Source organism: Crocodylus porosus, unplaced genomic scaffold (assembly GCF_001723895.1).
Source record: "Crocodylus porosus isolate Cpor-Errol unplaced genomic scaffold, CroPor_comp1, whole genome shotgun sequence".
Lineage (NCBI taxonomy): Eukaryota > Metazoa > Chordata > Crocodylia > Crocodylidae > Crocodylus > Crocodylus porosus.
Window position 1 is genome coordinate 75,933,678 of NW_017728918.1, and position 19,982 is coordinate 75,953,659.

Consider the following 19,982-nt stretch of genomic DNA (forward strand, 5'->3'; position numbering starts at 1 on the left):
GTAGTAAATTACTGCACAGTAAATTTAAGGTGGCGTAAATGCACATGTAGACATGCCAACAGTCAGGGGCTTAAAAGGTCCAGGAGCCACCCAAAATTACTTTGTAACAAGGTCCTTTGAAATCTCTTTCCTGGCAGTCCAAATCAATGGTCTTTGCCCAAGCAAGAGAAGAACTAAATCCAATCTCATGGACCAATTCCAAAATGAGCTTTTTACATTTGCACCCTGCACCCATATGCAGCTACAACCCAATCTGAACTGACTTGTCAGAAGTAAGATAGTTAACATACCAAATAAAATATTAGGGCACCTTGTGCCAGAACACAGGTTGTGCCTGCCACTATGTGAGGTTTCAGGCAGGCTTTGAGTAGCTGGCAGGTGCAGTTTGGCCCAATTAGATGGTCACATGACTAATGGGGGTCACCAGATGTGGAGAGAGGCTGGTGTGCACTCTCAGTATAAGCCCAGGCCCTCGGAGCAGGTGGGCAACCTCAGTATAAGCCCAGACCCTAAGAGCAGAGCTAGCAGTTACACCTAGAGGGCCAGAACAGCAACATCACTCGGCCTGCAGACTCCAGCTCCCAGAACACCTGGTAGTCAGGGTAGGAACTATGGGAATGGAGGAGGTTCCTGGTCCTGGGGCATGACCTGAAACTACACCCTGCTGGGGTTGGATGGTATGGTGGAGCTGCTTATGGTGGGGCAGTCTCCAGGAAATGCAACCCTGCACATCCCCAGTGAAATGTGAGTATGGGGTGGTGGAAAGCCTCAGTCCCAACTACCTTGTGGGTACCCCATAGAGAGGAAACTTTAGGGGAGCACACCCCAACAAAAAAGTACAGGGCCCAGGTCCACTGAGTGGGGCCTGAGGCAGCGTCCACATCTATGAGTGGGGTCTAAGACATAGCCAAGGTATAGTAAGGGACCTGAGGCCATAAGGTCAAGGAGTCCATAAGGACAAGGAGCCCAGAAGGAGGCCTAAAGGGCATAAGACTCAGGAGCCCGGTGAGGGATGGAGTAAAGGCCCCAATGAGGGGGCGGAGTTGTGGCCCCAGAGAGGCAGCAGGTGCCCCAGGCATGTCTGAGGCCACCTGAGGCCAAGTTTGGGCCAGAGGCCAAGCCAAGATACATCTGAGGACACCTGAGGCCAAATGTGGGCTGGAGACTGACTGGAAGGAGCCAAGGGAAGTGATTTTTGGATGCCATCTGTGAGGCATGGGACACTGTGTAACAATGGTTTGGAGTTGTGTATTATGCCCTTGGCATCGGAGCAATAAATGGGCAGCTTCCTGCCTATGAACAAGTTTTTAGTTCCAACAAAGGCATGTCAAGTGAGTCAGGTGGGCAGACTGCTCTACACAGGTGAGTGAGTCAATGATTGGACTGGCCTCCAGATGGCCCCCGTCACACACTTATACATGTGACATACCTCTGCTCCAGTGCATGCTAATGAGCATGAATCAGAGAAACTCAATTAATCAAACCTGCTAGAGCATGTTAGTTAGCATGCTCCAGCAGCCTCTGTCATGTGTATTCAGCATCTCCGTATTTCAAAATGGCGGCAGAGGCACTTTGACTAAAGCTCACAGCTCTAATTAAAGCCCCCGCTGCCATTCTGAAGTATGGGATGCTGAATACACGTGACGCTGTGGGCACTTTGATTAGAGTGGCTCCGGGAGCCACTCTAATTAAAGCGTGCCCCGTCTTCCACCCCAGACCATGTGTATGGATACCCTTAGATGCTAGAGAATTATCTCCATGAAATAAAGGTTCATTGCAGAAGATGACAAGGATTGTCTTCCAGCAAAGACACATCATTAGGTGCTGAAAGACATGGCATCTGTTTATGGTGTTGTTGAAAATTCTTGTGCAATTTTGGACAACTTCTTAGTTGCTTAGCACCTTCAGAAGGATGTTTATTTCTATTACCAGGAACAACAGTAAATTTTGTATGTACAATCTGAGGCCATGTTCTCTGAATGCAGGTTAATAGTCACTCATTCTAGACTATCACTTTACCCTAGACTTGGTTTCCTTAACCACATCCATCTCTGTGCTTCTAAAAAGGAACTACAGTTTTAACTGCTTTATTTGTACTGTCCTACCTCAGAGTTGTACTCAAGGAATAGGAATCCACTGTGCTGTGCACTGTAGACTAAATGGACAGTCCCTGCCCTAAGAGCTTACAGTCTAAGGACAAGATAAGAGACAACAGAGACTGACAGAAGGAAGGAGGAATATAAGTGAACAACACTGGCTAACATGAGAAGCTGTGATCTCAATACACTATCAAGCTCACTGCTAAATGTTGTAAAAAATATAAATTCTCCAAGAAGTGTGTTAGTGCCTAAACTGAATTTTAAGCCCCTTTTCTTACTTTAAAATTTATTTTAAGGAAGCTACATCAGCAAAAGAGGGGTAGAGCTAAATAAGGATTAAACTAAACACAAAACCCTAGACTGACACTGTAAAATGCGCAATCATACCCTAGCATTCAAGAAAGGGGACATAAATTCTGAGTTAATTTTCTCTCCCATTTTTTGTTGTTCCTTTAATGCTCATATCAATCTCTAACAGAAGTTTCCCTGTGCTTTTTTGGTAGTCTTATAATGTATTGAAACAGACTAATACTCTAAGGAAATAATTAAATAAGGAACCCAAAGAGGGATCTGTAATGTGGGAAAACAGAGAATGAAACTCTCTACAAATTGATTATTTGAGATTCCAAATTCAAAATATTCTTCAACAGATATACTGTAAGATAGTGCAACACACTGTCATTGAGGCAGCCAAACACTAATGGTTGTTTTTTCTCCACAGAAGGGCTGATGCACTAACCTGATTAATTACCACTTCAGCACTTGGGAAATATTTTGCTTTCTTGACTATAATATTTGTCAATGTAATTTTAGAAGAGGAGGGCTTAGATTTTCTTGCTATGTTTGTTTTTAACAGAAGGATGAATTTACTTCTCAGCATGAGTTGGCATTCCATAAAGATCAATCTAAAAAATAATTGCTTAGAGGAGTTTTTTAATCCTAGCACATCTGTGCTACTTGCAGTGTATGCGACATCTAGGCCTCCTTTAAACAAAATGATTCAGAAAGGAGTGGATTAATGTGTTGGACTAAAATAGAAAACAATTGTTCTGCTTCAGAATGTAATTCAAGATATTCAATTTGGGGCTGAAATGCAGCTACACAGAACTATCATATAAAATTCTCATTATGCCACAGGATTCAGCAACCACAACCTACCTGATTCAGTTTGGCACCCAAACAGGACTTATGTGGAATTTACACATCTAAAATCTACAGAGCAGTCCGTTTGGGTCATGTTGCACCACCACCAAGACTCAGTAGGCAGCTGCATTCAAGGCACCACTTCTATTCTGAATTGCAAAGTTCTAAAGGTGCTTATAATTGGGCTTTGGAGCAGAAAATAAACTACTCAAAAGTGATCCAGCTGGATTACCTAGATGCACCTGAAGCACTGCCTAAGGGGAGTAGTGGAATGGAACTAGGAGGGCACCTCATCCTCCTATCCCCTGTTCCTGCTTGTCTGCCTGCACCTTCTCTTTCAGAATCATACTTGTTTCTCCCTGATATCCATACTGTAGTTATATCACTTGCCTATTTTTTGTGAAATATCAGAGATAAAAACTGATGATGGAATGAAGAGGAATTTTATTTATATAAAACACAAAGTTAAACAATAACAAATGGGCATAAACTGATGATGAGTCATAGAAATTAGGAGGCAGCCTCTAGCCACCAGAGTAGTGAGGCTAATGCTTCCTAGAACAGCACTCAGTCAGAGCAAAAACCTTAAAGACAGGACTTTATAAATTTCTTAATGAGATAATATGACATGGTTGCATCTGATAATAGGGAAACTAATGACCATGTTCTATATGCTATGCTTCTGTGAAATACAAATTGTTACATTTGTGTATAATATTACATAACTTATTTTACAATATATAAATGAAGCCAAAATTAAAAAGCAAATACAACTGAGGATGCCATATAGAAAATGCAAATACTAATTTTATAGTTGAATGCATAATTTGATAATATTGGATGTTCCCTACTAAAGAACACAGAAAACAAACCATTAGCATCATATCTAATGTTTCTTGAAATTAGGCTGGAGAACTGAGATAGCACTTCTTACTTGATAAAACTGATCTACTGATCTGAGTGTCATAAATAGAAATTCTCAGCCCAACACTAGTCAAATTTCAACTGAAAGACAAATATAGAACCAATACAGATGAGCAGAATCATCATTAAAAACTATGGGGAAAGTGTGTGCATGTTTAAAAATATTATTGGAATAGAAATACCCGCATTGTATTGTGTGTCTATTTATGGTACTATTTTTGTCTCTAATATAATATAATTTAAATTTAAAATTATATACAATGGGCGCATCTATATGAGATGCATTAATGCACATTAGCCTAATTTAATGTGCATTATGGGCACATGTCTACACATGCACTAGGTTTTTATGTTTAATGTGCATTAAAAATTGTGAAATTAGGCTAAGCACACCTAAATTTGATACCTGGAGGTGATTAGTAAAAGCACTTTACGCATGTGTAGAAGCAACCTGGCACTAACTTTAGTGTCGGGTCTGCCCAGCCACTAGGGGCACATGGCAGGGCTGCAGGGACAGTGCACTAACTTTAGTGCCAAGTCTGTGCATGTGTAGACAACTGCCACAGAACGCTCAATGTACATTACATTTAGTTGTACTTAAATGTATGCGTAGATGCACCCAATGAAATATACACATTCTTCCCGGTATTAAGTGCTGCTCACATTTCTCTAGTTTTTCTTTAGTCTCTACTCAACACCTTGATTGGTTTTGGATTTTGTGATTTGTCAACACAAGATTTTAAAATGGTGTTCATTACCCTTCATTACATATTATTATATATAGATGCTTTTGTTTTGTGATAATAAAGCCTTAATTCATTGATCAGATTCACGGAAATGATATAACAAGTTAAGAAACATTTGATATTTGCTATAATTAAATCAAAGTTATTTTTCACTAAGGTGACATGCTTTGCTACTAGAGCTAGACAGGTCTTACTTCTTATATTAGTCAAATATTCACCTTCATGGCAAGATGCGGGAAGATAATATAGCTTTGATTCCTTTCAACTTCCCTACTAACATGACAATAAATTTGATTTCAAACTGAGTAAACAGCTGAAAACCTTCAAAAACATGTTTCTCCTCCCCTAAATACTCCTCATAATATTCAAAGATTAGGTGAAACAAATGGTTATAGAAAGTTCCCTATATTATATTTCACAGTCTTTCTGAGAGAGATCAAAGAAGATTTAATTCAGTCCACAATGTGGGGATTTGCTCATTAAAATACTTCAGTACATTTCAGCTGTTCTCCAGTCTAAATGGAGAAAATATTTTTCCCAAATATGGACAGAATTTAGACTTAAATATTTTGAAATAAAGAAGTGTTAGGTATCCCTAAAAAAATTAATTATTTTAAACAGTCAAACAATATAAATGGGATTAGAGTTTCAAATATGGATGTCTAAATTGCACTCTTAAAAATGTATTTTGTGTACAAAGCAGGCAACTGCATATGTAGCTAGCATTTTTATCTGTGTGTCTGTGCTAGTTCATTATTTGTGCAGTTATTAAAGTTTTGCTCTAGGAAGGCTTCATTATCAGAGAAGCAACATTCCCTGCTAAAGAAGGACTGAATACATAATTTCTCCTAGCCACAGGTAAGTAGGTAATCTGACTAATTAATTGCAGCCCTGGTGTTTATTAACCATAGGAATTATGTGGAAAAGGCTGCCTGAGGTTGAGCTAAGTGTTGTCTCATTAGTATTCAACACATTTACTGTACCATGAATAAGGAAGAAAAGACAGGACATAAGAAGAGAAAAAAATAACATGGGAAAGAAAAACATCATGTTCTTTATAATTGTGCCTTGAAGGAGGACAATGACAATGAAAAGGATTGCCACTCTTCATGACACACAGTCATTGCAGCATGGCTTCATTAGACTGAAGCATTGTACAGCTAATACATGTCCAAAATACCAATTATTTATTTTAATTGTTCAAAGTATGCTCAAGAGCAATTAATAGTGAATCCTACAGCTGTGTAAAGGGTTGGAGTAGATGACCCCTGGTCCCTCCCAGCCATGAATCTGTAGCACACTCCAGCTGTCTGTGCATACAACATATACATATTTTACATTTCCTTGTTGTCTCATGGACTGTCTCTTGATAATGGAGTTACCTTTTAATCTACCTGGAAAGGTGCAGTATCTATGGCAAAGTTAACACGTTTGTTTTAGTATATGTTTCCTAGGTTTTTATGTTTCCTATCTACTAGAGAATGGGCAGGAAGATGAATAGACAGAGCCTCAATTTGCATACAAATAGTTGTATTGAGGAGTTAATAAACAACACTTTTTCATAATTAGGGTGATCGCCCGTCCTTAAGTGGGTGGGACAGTCGTAGAATGGGAACCTCAAGTTCCGGTCTCAGGCTGCATGACTCTGGAACAGCATTTGTCCTGGATTAGCAGCATCTACAAGGGTCAGGAAAGGGCAGGTTTCCCTGTGCAGGTGGGCAGGGTTCCAGCCTGCAAGTGGCTGCCAGGAGCAGGACACAGGGGGAGTTACGTGCATGTGCACACATGCATGTGGCTGGGAAATACAGCCTGGAAGTGTGGAGAGCAGCTCCCTGCAAGTAAGTCTATGGGGGGGAGGGGGGGTATAGGGAAGGTAGGAGAGGGGGCAGATCAAAGCCACCACACTGAGGGAGGGAGTGGGACAAGGGCTGGGAATGCTGCCCATCTAGGGTGGTGTATGGGGCCAGGCAGGGAGTGGGACAGAGCCATAGGTGCTTTGTCTAGGGAACAAGGGGTATGGGGGGCACATGCCCCCCCCCCAGATTTGTGCATGGGATGGATATGGACTGCCTGCTGCAGTCTCAGGACTCCCTGCCCTCCTGCTCTGTCCCCAGGGGCCCCACACTAGCTGTGCCACCATGGTGATGTGCCTCAAACCCTCCTGGCAGCAGTGGGGGTGGCAGCAGCATAGAGTTGTAGCCCCTGCTGCTGCCTGCCCTAGAGCCCTAAGCCCACAGCGGGCAGCCCTCAGCTACTCCCACCTCACTTGGCTTGGCTGTTGTCCAGCCATGGTGGCGGTGGAAGGGGGGAGGAGGGGTTAGGGTTATCATTATTTTAGTTTCACTCACATTATGCCAAGCATACTCCATACTTATACATCTGTCCTGAAGAACTCTTCTTTACCTTGTGTATTCTTTCAAAAGCTTGCACTCTTGACCTGGTAATGGTTTACCCAGTAGTGAAGAAGAACTGGACAACAGATATTAATAGTCTCATATAAGTTTGTTTGCTTGCTTCATTTACACCTTTTAATACATTTTTATTTAGCAGTTTTAAAAAACCCCCAGCATAAAACAAGAGCAGAGGCTGCAAGATACAAAATATGGAGTGAAAGTATGTTTAAGTGCATCAAACAGTAGAAGAATGCAAACAACCCTGATTTTGGATAGTTTTTGCATGCATATAGATGATATAAATCTCCCATTCCGGTCTGTCTAGAGTTACAGAATGTGAGGTCCTTTGAGTTTTGCATCTGTTTCTATGTAGCAACACCAGCCCTCTTCTAACATATAAAAAAGATGGGGCTATAGTACTGACCAGCTCAAAGGAGATGTATATACCCCAAAGGGTGTACAGAAGTGGTTCCCAAAGGGTGTGCTATGGCACATTAGCATGTCAAAAGAACCATGTGTGTCATGAGCAGGGATCCTAGTATTCTGACAAAAAAATCACAAATTCTGTGATAAACCCAAAATCCATTATTAAAATTAAAAGCCCCTGCAGCCCCCTACCCCCAGCCCTGCTGGTTCCCCTTACTAGCCCCCCAATAACTCCAAGCCCTGCTGGCACCCCTCATAGGTTCATAGATGTAGGGTTGGAATGGACCTGAGCAAGTCTGACCCCCTACCATAGGCAGGAATGAATACTGGGCTTATATGACCCCAGCTAGGTAGTTATCAAGATTTCTTGTAAAGACCCCTAAGGTAGGAGCCAGCACCGCTTCCATTGGAAGTTGGTTCCAGATCCTGGCCACCCTGACTGTGAAATAGTGCTTTCTGATATCTAGCCTGAACCTATTCTCAGTCAAATTGTGGCTGTTATTCCTTGTTACTCTAGGAGGCGCTAGGGGGAACAGGGTCTCTCCCATTCCCCTCTGGTCCCACCTGGTAAGTTTATAGATGGCCACTAGATCCCCTCTCAGCCTTCTCTTGTGAAGGGTGAACAGGTTCAGGTCCTGTAGCCTCTCCTCGTAGGCCTTGCCCTGCTGCCCTCTGATCATGCGAGTGGCCTTCCTCTGGACCCTCTCGATGCTGGCCACATCCCTCCTGAAGTGCGGCGCCCAGAACTGGATGCAGTACTCCAACTGTGGCCTGACCAGTGTTGCATAGAGATTGATGATCACCTCCTTGGACCTGCTCGTGATGCATCTGTGGATGCATGACAAGATGCAGTTAGCCTTGCTGACCACATCCTCATATTGGCGGCCCGTGTTCATTTTAGAATTGATGATGATTCCAAGATCACTCTGTGCCACTGTGCTTTCAGGAAGTCCCCCAGCCTATAGGCATGCTGCTGGTTCTTTCTGCCCAAATGCAGCACCTTGCACTTGTTAGTATTGAATCCCATCCCATTCGCCCACCCCTGTAACCTGTCCAGGTCCAGTTGTATCCTGTCCCTCCCTTCTAGTGTGCTCACCTTGCCCCAAATCTTGGTGTTGTCAGCAAATTTGAACAGGGTGCTTTTCACCCCCTCACCCAAGCTGCTAATAAGAAACTGAACAGTGCTGGGCCGAGGACCGAGCCCTGGGGGACTCTACTGTCCACCTCCCTCCAGGTCGAATATGATCTATCCACCACCACGTTGGACTCCTTCCAGTCTTCTGGCACCTGGCCAGAGCACCACAAGTGCTTGTAAAGCCGTGCCGGGGTCCCACGGTAACCCCTACCAATTTCCTCAGCACCCTATGGTGGAGAGCGTCTGGACCTGCTGATCTGAACACGTCCAGCCTCACTTATCCCAAATGACTCCTGCAGCCCTGCTGGTACCCCTCATTGCCCCCAAGCCATCCCAATCCTGCTGGTGCCCCTCATTACCCCAACAACAGCCCCCCACTCTACTCGTGCCTGTTGCCCCCACCGACAGCCCCGGCCCCCCCAGCCCTGCTGGAGGGGGCCCCCAGCTGCCAGGGCTATGGGGCCAGGGACCCAAGTCTACAGCTTCTTTCCCCCAATAGCAGGCAGCTACAGCAGATGCAGCATGGAGCTGGCTTCCCCTCTGCTCTGCTTGCTCAGGTGGGGGCGGGGCCAGCTCCAGCCTCCCCCCAGCCCTGCTGGTGCCCCCAGCCATGAACTGCAACCCCCGAGTGCTGCCAGAGCGGCCCCCATCCTCCTGCAATCCCCACTTACCTCAGGCTCCAGGAGCAAAGAGTAAAGCTGAGCTGAGCGGAGCTGTGGCTGACTAAGAGCCTCATGCCCCTCCCCCTTCCCCTCTGGGGGTTTCCCACCCTGTTTGCAAACAGCTCTGGCAAGCTGGAGCTCAACCAACCTGCAGAGGGTGGGTTTCTCTGCTAAAATGACAAATCCACGTTTTCTCTGATAAAAAGAGGAAATCCATGGTGTTGCCGGCACAAGGTGCCCGAGGGAGGCAACAATTGGGTTCGTTGCCCGGTGTGCGTCGCGCCAATAAACACACTGGGGGGAGAAGTAGACAGAGTTTATTTGAGCTCAAGTAAAAGCACAGGGAGACTGTATGGTCTCAAATCCTGTGCCCCTAGCCCTGCAACAGTGTATTTTTATACCCTGGCCACTTCCAGCAGTAATTTTCCACTAGTTGGCTTCCACCCCCCACCATCCCCTTCCACCCTCCCCCTTCCCTCCTTCCTTCTCTCTCTGAGCGCTGTCCTTGCATTCCACAGATAACAGTTTTAGGGAGTTTCAGCCTGCCTGCTACTCATCCTGTTTTTCCAGTATTACAGGAGGTTACAAAAAGTTCAGGAAAGGGTTACAAAGGTTCAGGAAAAGGGGTGGAGGGGGGCCCTGGCTCGCCCAGAGCAGACGGGCTTCTTCGACACTCGTGGTCTTCCATCCCTCTGAGTTACCTAGGGTTATGCCTAGTGACACCAACAATGGGAAACAGAAAACCAGGATCCCTGGTCATGAGAGCCCAGTGTGAAGAGGTAAATGCTCTCCTTCTCTGTCTAGCACCCTGTGCCTGCCGTGGCTCCAACTGTTGCTGCCACCCACTTCAATGCACTCTGCTATGAGAGGATGGGTGGGCAGGACACACAAACAGAACTGTGTTTTGCAACCTGGTTCCTCCCCTCCACTCCTACCACATTCCCGGGGCTATCAAGAGAGGCCATGGAGGTAGTTGCTGGTGTGCAAAACCTTCAGGAGCAGCCTTGGCAGTGTGGCTGCCTATCAGCCCTCCCCTCCCTGAGGGGCCAGGAAAGTATAGGTAGTGGAAAGCAGGGTGAAGTTCCTGCCCTACCATCCTTAAGTCGCATCAGTGAAATCAGTGCTTCTTAACTTTTCTAGCCTCAAAAAGTTAGGCCCCCCTCCATATCTTTTCTGAATTTAGATCTATCTCAGTGATTTTTCAGCAGGGTGCCACAACATTCAGAGAAGATATTATGGGTGCCCTTGAGGCTAAAAAGATTAAGAACCACTGGTATTGAGACATGGGTGACTGGTGCCATCTGAGTCAGGGGGGCACATGCCACCCCCCAGTGACCAGTCTGGCCTGGAGAAGGTCTCCCCACAGCCAATCTTGCCGACTGGGGGGGCAGGGGGTCCACCTTGACCAATCTTACTCGCCTGAAAGCAGCCATGGAGCTCCTACAAGTGGCCATAGCCACTTCCATGAGCGCTGCAGCTGTTTCATCCAGTGCTTCATTCCGGCCGGTGCTCACAGTGGGGACACTGGCATTCTTAACTGCCCCCCTGCCCATCACCTAAGTGGGGAGCACGGCCTGATAGGACGTGAACCAGCACTCTCAGGGCATGCACATGTACCCCCTATGCATCACCACCATATTGAGACTAATACTTTGCTTAAAGAAAGGTGTATTTGGTGTCATTTTTTAACAGGATATCTCAGTACTGGTATTATTTCCTCTGGTAGGGGAATAGAACATCAATACACACACACAAACACACACAGGGTGTATCTACACCTGCACTTTACTGAGGACTAATTAGCTCTGCAGTAAAGCATCAACATCTACATGTGTGCAGTAAACTAATTAACTCAGCTGTAAGATAGTATTGTCAGGCACCATGCTATCTAATGGCTGAGTAATTTACTGCACTGAAACACTTTTGTAGACACTGACCACAGGTATAAATTGCACCCAGTCAGCCTAGCCAGCTGGGGGTCTGCTATACCTTAGCTGAAATTCGTGGTATCCCAGGTGCACATGTAGATGCTGCATCTGGGAGCAGTTTACTCCATTTCAAACAGCTCTGGGGTTTATTGCTTCACATTAATTGCATGTGTAGAGAGACCCTCTCTCTCTCAGGTTTAAGAATGAAGTGTACCAATTTTAATTGAGAAAGAAGGTGTGTGCCAGGTATGAAAAGTTAGGGAAATATAGCACTGGACAAATATGTGTGGTTTTCAACGGTACTTGTTGCCTACTCTCAATTCTGTAACACCTGCAATGAACTTTTTAAGTCTTTACACAAAGATACCTAATTCTGCCAGAAATTTCTGAAGACCATTCATTACATAATTTATTTCTTTGTTGGCAGCCAGCACCACTATACAATTCTTCAGGAATTGGGCCAATGATGAATAATGCCTTAGTACTGCAGAACATCATCAGCAGAATTGACATGTTCCTTCAACCATGATCAGTTGATGAACTAGAACTTTTAATTCCTTTGGAAGTAGAATTCAGAATTGTGAGTGTGAACAGGTCTGGATTTTATAATATGAAACTTTATAATGTATTTTATGTCACACCTGCAGCACTGATTCATTTTGACAGCCCTAATATCCCCATCATTTTGTTTTATTGCTCCTAATTAAGACAAGGGAATTGATGCTCCCAAAGTGAATTCAATAGGATTGTATATTACGGCCTCATACAAACTTGCATTCATTGTTTTGTGTTAGTGAAATACGACTATTAATCCATATTATAATATTACGGTAAAGAGTCTGCAATCAATTGCCATCATTAAGCCCATATAATTCTTAACATTGAGGGTATACTGTCTGAAACAATGGAACAAGGCAATTTTTGTAAGAATCGTGACTGGAGCCAGTAAAGCTCTGAAAGCTCTGAAATGAAATATGAATGCAATAAACTTTATTCTTACCTATGTACCTACTGTATAAGCCTTAGTTCTCAAAAAGCCTCTAATAATATTGGAGTTGAATTCACTGTAAATAGATTTTGTATGTATGTGAGGAAAAAAAAGACAAATTGCTGGTGAAAATGTTTTTAACCACAGAAGGTTTTTCTTTATTTTTAGAGCAGAGCTACCTCTGACTTGACCTCAGTCAATATACCTATGATTATTTTAATAAGATTTAGATGTTAAAACTCCAGGGGCCACAGTTCATTTGTATAACGTGTGTCCATTTGTATAGCCGTGTGTACAGATCCACAAGGAAAAAGGTACTTATTCTTAAAAAGAAAAGTGGTTGTTAGTCCTGTCACAACAGTACAACCCAGAATTTACAAATCAAGAATCCAGAGCCACCCACTCCACATGGAAACATGTGCCTGCATCGCAGTAGTCTGTCAATCCCAGATCAGCCACGTCAGCCATCTTTGGACTCACAGATAAAGCATGAAAGACAATCATCCTCAACTGCCAGGGACTGTCAATACTATATACTGATACTGTTTATTTGAGATCCCTGTTTCTTCCCTCATTTTCTGATGTATATTATTACCACAGGAGGACTCCATGCATGTAGAACAGAATTTTCTCCTTGTTAAAATAACTAGTTTCAGAAACGGTGCAAAGCTGCTAAATTTCTAGCCAGATGCACAGATTTACTTCCTTGTCCCTCCTCCACACTCTTCTTCCTACTACTTGTTTTCCTCTCTAACTTTCACGCAAGTGGCTACAATACTTCCACAGCTTTTCTTCTCCCTGTTCAAGATGTCATGTTCCTCCACGCACAGAACTTCACTGGCAGAACGCAGTACATTTACATCACTGCAGCTATGCTGCAATAGCTGTGTCAACATGGAATTAAAAGTGACATTTTTACAACATAAACTGCTTCCAAAGTGACAAACGTTATAATGGAAAAAGGTGCATCTATTTAGGAATAGTGTCACTCAGACATAGCTACAGCAGTGCAATGGAGAAACTCACTTCAGCCCCCATCACTATATCTGATTTGCACTGCAGGCAAAGTGTCTGACTGATGTTCTGCTTACAAGAAGCACTCTAGCGATCAATATTCCCTATCAGCCTATCTATTCCCAGACTGGCCTCTACTAGATTAGAAGAAAAGGCTTAAAAAGTTAGTTAGCTACAGCAAGTTGGCTAGCTACACTTCGTCACTTAATGCAGACACAAATTAACTTCTGAGACTGGGGTGGATCCAGGGTCTGCAGTGCTGTGGCTGCACCCGCTTCCACTGTGTAGTGCAGTGTGCTGTCCAGAACAAGTTGGCAGCTCCACTTTTTCATGGTCCCAGATACCTGAGTACCCTCCTGAGCCTAGATACTAAGAAACTAAGCTAAAACTATGGGGGGGATGGGGTGAGGTACATCCAGAGCCTCTGAGCTGGTGGGGGACACCTGGTGGAATACAAAGTTCTGATTTCCCAGCCCTGCAGATTATTCTTAACTCATTCCAGTGAAGTTATATTTGTTTTAGTTTCAATCTTAAACAGAACACTACAACCAAAAGCTTCTAGCTTCTGCAGCTCTACAGCACATCCCCAGCTTCGCCGTTTTAAGGAAGAAATCCCTTTGCGCGTGCGCGGAGCCCTGCCCCCGCTCACCCCACATTGGAACATCCCCCGCTCAGCCAGGAGGCGCTGTAGCCGGAGCGCGCAGGTACTGAGGTACGTTGTCCCCGCGCGCGGCCCGTCGCGACGCTGACGTGGGGCTACGGCGGCTCCAGGACAGCCATGGCGGCCGCCTGGGAGGAGATCCGCCGCCTGGCGGCCGACTTCCAGCGCGCCCAGTTCGCCGAGGTCACGCAGCGGTGAGAATCGAGGCTCCGAGCCCCCACCCCAAGCCCCGAGGGCAGAGGCGGTTGGGGAAGCCGGGCCCCCCTCCCGCTGCCGTCGCGGATGCGCACGCGGGGTGGTGAAGCCCCTTGGGTTGGTTGGGGAGGCCAGCGCGGCGGGGACCCCGGGGGAGCCCACTGGAGGGCAGGGGTGGGGAAGCCTCGGTGACGCCGATGGCGCTGCCGCCGCAGGCTGTCGGAGCGGAACTGCGTGGAGCTGGTGGCGAAGCTGGTAGCCGACAAGCGGCTGGACGTGGTGCACACGCTGGACGGGAAGGAGTACGTCACCCCCGCACAGATCGGCAGGGAGGTCCGACAAGAGCTGGAGGCGCGCGCCGGTGAGGGCGGGGCGTCTGGAGGTGGCTCTGTGCAGGGCGCCAGGCTGGCTGGGCGGGGGCGGGGCGGGTCTCCCCTTCCTGTGCCTGCTGCGGTGGGCCCTCTGTAGGTGTCCAGGAGTGGCGCCCCAAGCAGGTGTGGGGCCATGGAGAAGTTGACCCCTGACCGATCCACCTGTGGTCCAGTTGTAGCCTAAGCCCTATGGCCGCCCCAAGGCTGAGTGCCACCTTTCTTCAGTCTTGGGGGGCCAGTGGGCTTGGAAGTATCTGAAGCCCCAGGCTGGAAAGCTACTTGCTGGTTGCAGCACCACATGTGTTTGAATGATTGAGTGGGAAAGGATTTGGAACTGATCTGGCTAATTTGACCACCAACACAAAACATTTTCCAAAATAAAAAAGGAGTGCCACTTGGAGCCCTTTTCACCTGTTCTTCTGCTCTGCCACCTCCTCCCTGAGTGAGCTGGTGCCGGGCCTTCTGCTTCCTGTCCTGTGCTCCATGTGTGCTTTGCTGCTCCCCTTTCCGCCCCCTTCCCTTCCCGAGCAAGTTGCTGCTCTGCTCCCCCTCTTGTGTTCCCTGCCCTCTCTCCTGGCGGCTCTCTGCGCCCTCTGCCGCAGCTGCCTGTTTCCCCTGCCAGCCTGCTGTGTGCCACACACAAGCACTGCCCGTGCCACAAGTGTACTGTACTACAGAATGCTTAAACTGGCTAGACCAAAAATAAATGTGTAGGTGTACGTTTGGGTTTACAGCGTTGACAATTTTACTGAACGCTACTTACTTATAGTCACAACTCATTTAAATACCACTGATATATTTAGTCAGGTTGCAAAGGCAGGTTGAAAGCAGTTAACCATCCATTTGCCTTTGGGAAGGATTACAGCTGTATTACTTTCTGCACTGCTTTCTTACTAACATTGCTTGTTAGTGAAACAAACAATCAGTGCGGAGTGGTGCCATGATGGCAGAGGTGGAGGGAGGGGACTAGGCCAGTGCTAGTGCCCTTGCCCCCTGCTCTGTCCCTGCTGTCATGGTGCCACTCCACTGCCTCCAAGGAGCAGGGCTGAGGGCAGGGGCAAGGCCAGCGGTGCGGGAGGCAGTGGTGGCACAGGGTGCTGGTGGAGGGGGTGGCAGAGCAAGCTTCCTCCCACCTGCTCCTGGGAGGCGGCAGCAGCTCAAGCTGGTAGGTGATGGTGCTCTGTCCCCACCCACCCCTGTCCTCCCTGTCCTTGTTGATGGGCACTTGGCTAGTACTTTATATAAAGGTGTAATTACAGTCAGAAGAATGAGTACAAAAGTTTCCATAATGGAACTTTAGACTGTTCCATCAGGTGTGCTCACTAAGTGACTCTTCTTCTAAGAGGCTTTTCCAAATTAGAAAACTTTTACTAACATAGCCATGAATTTAGGATTATCATAGTTATATGGGTGACATGCAGATATACTGTGCTTGTATGATTGTTTTAATGTAAGCTGGTTTTAGAATGTTTCTTAGGCACAAGAGGAAAATACTAACCAGATTTAGTTTTTGTTGGTGTAAAATTTCTAACCTAGATCTGTAAATTTGCCGTGTTACACAACACAGGCATACTGGAAGCAATTATGCCTTAACTATAGTTTTAAATTAAAAGAAATCATATTGTGCTTTCTGATGCTACTTCTTTCTCTCCTGTATGTAGCGTATGGGTTACTATGATTTGGAAAATAAGCAAATACACTAGCCACTTTTATGTGCAGCAGCTGATGTTTTTTTCTTCAAGTAACCCTGTACTATGTGACTCATTGTTGATTCAGTACAGCACACAGTGAAAGTTATTGCTAGTGTTGAAGTAGGGTTGTAACAGTGATGGTTGAGGAAATATGCAAGAGAAGAATTTTTGTGGGTCATATCTTTTACTAGACCAGCTCTGTGTTTGGGCAAGACTTAAACAAGGTTTTTGAATATCAGTACTCTTCCCTGAGTCTCACTGTGATACCCAGAAACTTGTCTAAGCCTATTCTAACCCTGCAGTTGGACCAGTAACAGATTATTGCCTCAGTGAAATTATATCATTTGACAGTGGTTTATGGCACTATGTAGATAGGGTTGGCAGGCTCAGTTTTATTACTAGTGGACCAACACTCACATCTCACCATAGCCAGGGAGGTAATGGGGCTGGAACCTAAACAGTCCTTTTACCCTTTGAGTCTCTTTGTTCAGGTTGTCAGGTGCACGGAGGAGAATGTTATGGGAAATCTCATGTTGTGATGATCAGATTCCAGCTTTATGTGTTGTTAGCTTGACACTTCTGAAACTGTTAAAAGTGGAATGAAAAAATTGTTTATGTATCATTGGCTGTGTTGTGTTATAAACCTTTTCAAAGATATTTGATATACTAAATTACCTTTGTATTTTTTTTAAAGGTCGAGTAAACATTGTTGACTTACAACAGGTAACTTCCTTGTTAAAAAATTAAATAACACTTTGTTTCTGTGGTTCTCCATTTCTACATATATGCAGTCTGTCAATATCCAAGCATACTGTTAGTCCAACAACTTAGTTCAAAATTATTAACGTAATATTTGTGAAACCACTAACTTCACAAAATGATAAACAAATGGATGAAGTAGATTTTGGGGAGATTAGAGTAGTGTTGGTGAGATTTAGAAGCACCATTCTCCAAACATTGTACTAAGTACTACACTTCCTCAGAAAAAAAATACTGTTCTTGTTTGCAACATTCCCTTCTGTGCTGTTTCAGGATCTTTGAAATTGCCACTAAAAGGGAGCTAAATTCTTGATTGAATTCTAAATTCTCTGCTTTCTTCAGTTGAGAAGAATAAATGGATAAAAAAAATGTCTGTTTTCATTAAAACGTAGAGCTGAGAGGACATGCATAGAAACATAATTAACTTTGTGTGCCTCTTTGGGTTCTCTCTTCCTTCATTAATCTTGCATCTCTCCTAAACTCTATCTACCAGTAATCTTCTCGAACTAATTTTTGCTTCTGGCTGGAGAAAAATTACTTTGGAACCAGAAAACCTCTCTGTAAGATGCTTGAATAGTTTCAGCACTGAGCTTTATGGAAATCTTAATTTTATTGGCCCCTTTAACCTTGTCACAATTGCAGATTCTTTTTTTAAAGCATGGATTCTTCTGATCCACGTTACTGAACAGAATGTGTGAGTGTATGTCTACAAATATAGAGTGTGCGATTATAATATATATGAACTTGTGCATATATGTGATTACTACAAAATAGATATCCCCAAGAAATGCAAATGTGAAAATAGTGTCTCAGTATCTGAGAATTAATTTGAATTGAAAGGACTAATGGGTACGTGTGTGTGTTTTTCAGGTAATAAATGTAGACCTGCTACATATTGAAAACCGTGCTAATGACATTGTTAAATCAGATAGAGCTATTCAGCTTGTTCTGGGACAGCTTATAGATGAGTGAGTATTTTCAAGGGTGATGATGATGTGATTTTAGACATTTTCAGTGCATTATGACTATAATGGGGGGGTACTTCTATTTGTTGATTATTCTTCAGTTTTTAGTCTTAAGACATAATGTTAAAGTTGATGTCCTGTAAGTCTTTTTTTTTTCTGGCCCTTTTGAGAAGAGAAAAGATCTTTGTGTGTGTGCATGCCCATCTGTGCACCTGTTTTGGGTCAGTTTGTTTGTTTCCTTAAGGAATTGTGAACAAACTTTTTTATTTTGTTTAAAAAATAAATGACAAATTTTCACATTACTGAGTTAGTTACTAGAGCAACTTTTCCCTGTATAATTATGTTGGTTAACATGAATTTCCACATCCCCCTCTATTTCCACTTGACAGCATGTTCTAGCATATTTAGACAAGTCTACAACAGTATGGAAAAAATGGTAATTCTGAACAAATGAATTAATATAGCAGGAAAAATCTATTTAAAGAGAAGCATATTGAACTTTGTACATGATGCTAATATCTTTTTCCCTGGTTTCGTATAAGGAGTTACTTAGACCAGTTAGCAGAGGAGGTAAATGATAAACTACAGGAAACTGGCCAAGTGACAATATCTGAACTCTGCAAGGCATATGACCTTCCAGGAGACTTCCTAACACAGGTAACATCATACTATCTAACATTTTTCTAAAGGAAATGTAAAATTATTTCTGAAGAACTCTTTCCTCTCTTAAAAGATTCGTTTGCGATCTGGAAGGGTTACAGTTGCATGACAATTTGAGCAGCATATTAAATTAAATTTGAGAGCTGCATTTTAGCAGCTGTTAGCAGGTTTATGCTGAAACTTGCCACCTTAGTACCGTGTACTCTAAGTGCATAACCTTGGGATTGAAAAAAGATTTGCACTTATCCAAAATTAATGTAAACAATCAGTGTTAGTTAAATAAACAGCACTGTCAGTGCTGTGGTATTTAAAGCTCAGAAACTGATTAGTTCCCTCATTTTCAAGGCTTCTAACAATCACTGTTGGGACTGCTATTAGCCTTGAAGTGATAAGAGATGGCACCCATGAAACTGATTAGCTCCTGTCATTTTCAAGGCTTCTAATAGCAGCTTTTTGACAGCTCCTTCATCTTCAGTGTTTCTGACACTAAGATAGGGTACAATTAAGTTACAGCGTAGACCCAGGCTGGAAATAAGCTGTGTGCAAAAGCAGTTTGTGCACTCTCCAAGATGCATTACAGCAAACAGTCCAGAGACTGCGTGCCATCAGGGACTGCGAGCAGGAGATAGACTCCTACTGCCAGGCCCTTCTCCCCTGGGAGCTGCAGGGTAGAGCACCGTCTCCTTCCAGGACTAAGGAGGACGCTGGGACCTCTCACTCTGCCCAGTCGGGGCATGGACCAAGGTGGTCCAGGGCCCTAAGGCCCGCCACACCAAGGCCCCTTCCTCGCCGGAGCTTAGCAACAGGTTTGCACCTCTTGCAGCCCCAGCAGAGCCTGCTCAGTTGCCGGCTCCCGCAGGCAACGGATGGGTGCAGTCAGAGGAGCAGGCTCCCAGCCCACCCGCAGATTGTCCCCTCAGTCCCCCGCAGGATGGAGTCTCCCACAACAAACACCTTTTGTTTTGTCTTCGGGAGAGCGGGGCAGTAGCTGTGGTTGAGCCTGGGTTGCCTGCAGGAGTGGACTGGCCAAGTTCACTGAAGACGCCAAACTTTGGGGCAAAGCATCCACACCAGAAGACAGGCGGGTGATCCAGGCTGACCTGGACAAGCTCAGCAAATGGGCGGACGAGAACCTGATGGTTTTTAACACCGAAAAATGCAAGGTTCTCCACCTTGGGAGGAAAAACCTGCAGCATCCTTATAGGCTCGGCAGTGCTACGTT

General features: G+C 44.7%; 1 protein-coding gene across 1 annotated transcript in view; it reads left to right on the forward strand.

Annotated features, from left to right (window-relative positions):
- The first annotated feature begins 14,181 nt into the window (after positions 1–14,181).
- The window catches only part of UFL1 (UFM1 specific ligase 1), a 48,341-nt gene continuing 42,540 nt past the window's right edge, over positions 14,182–19,982 (forward strand). The window contains exons 1-5 of the mRNA XM_019537773.1: positions 14,182–14,313; positions 14,530–14,675; positions 17,071–17,099; positions 18,006–18,103; positions 18,643–18,757. Coding sequence (XP_019393318.1) covers positions 14,237–14,313; positions 14,530–14,675; positions 17,071–17,099; positions 18,006–18,103; positions 18,643–18,757 — 465 coding nt within the window. The 5' untranslated portion in view covers positions 14,182–14,236. The remainder of the gene's footprint in view (positions 14,314–14,529; positions 14,676–17,070; positions 17,100–18,005; positions 18,104–18,642; positions 18,758–19,982) is intronic.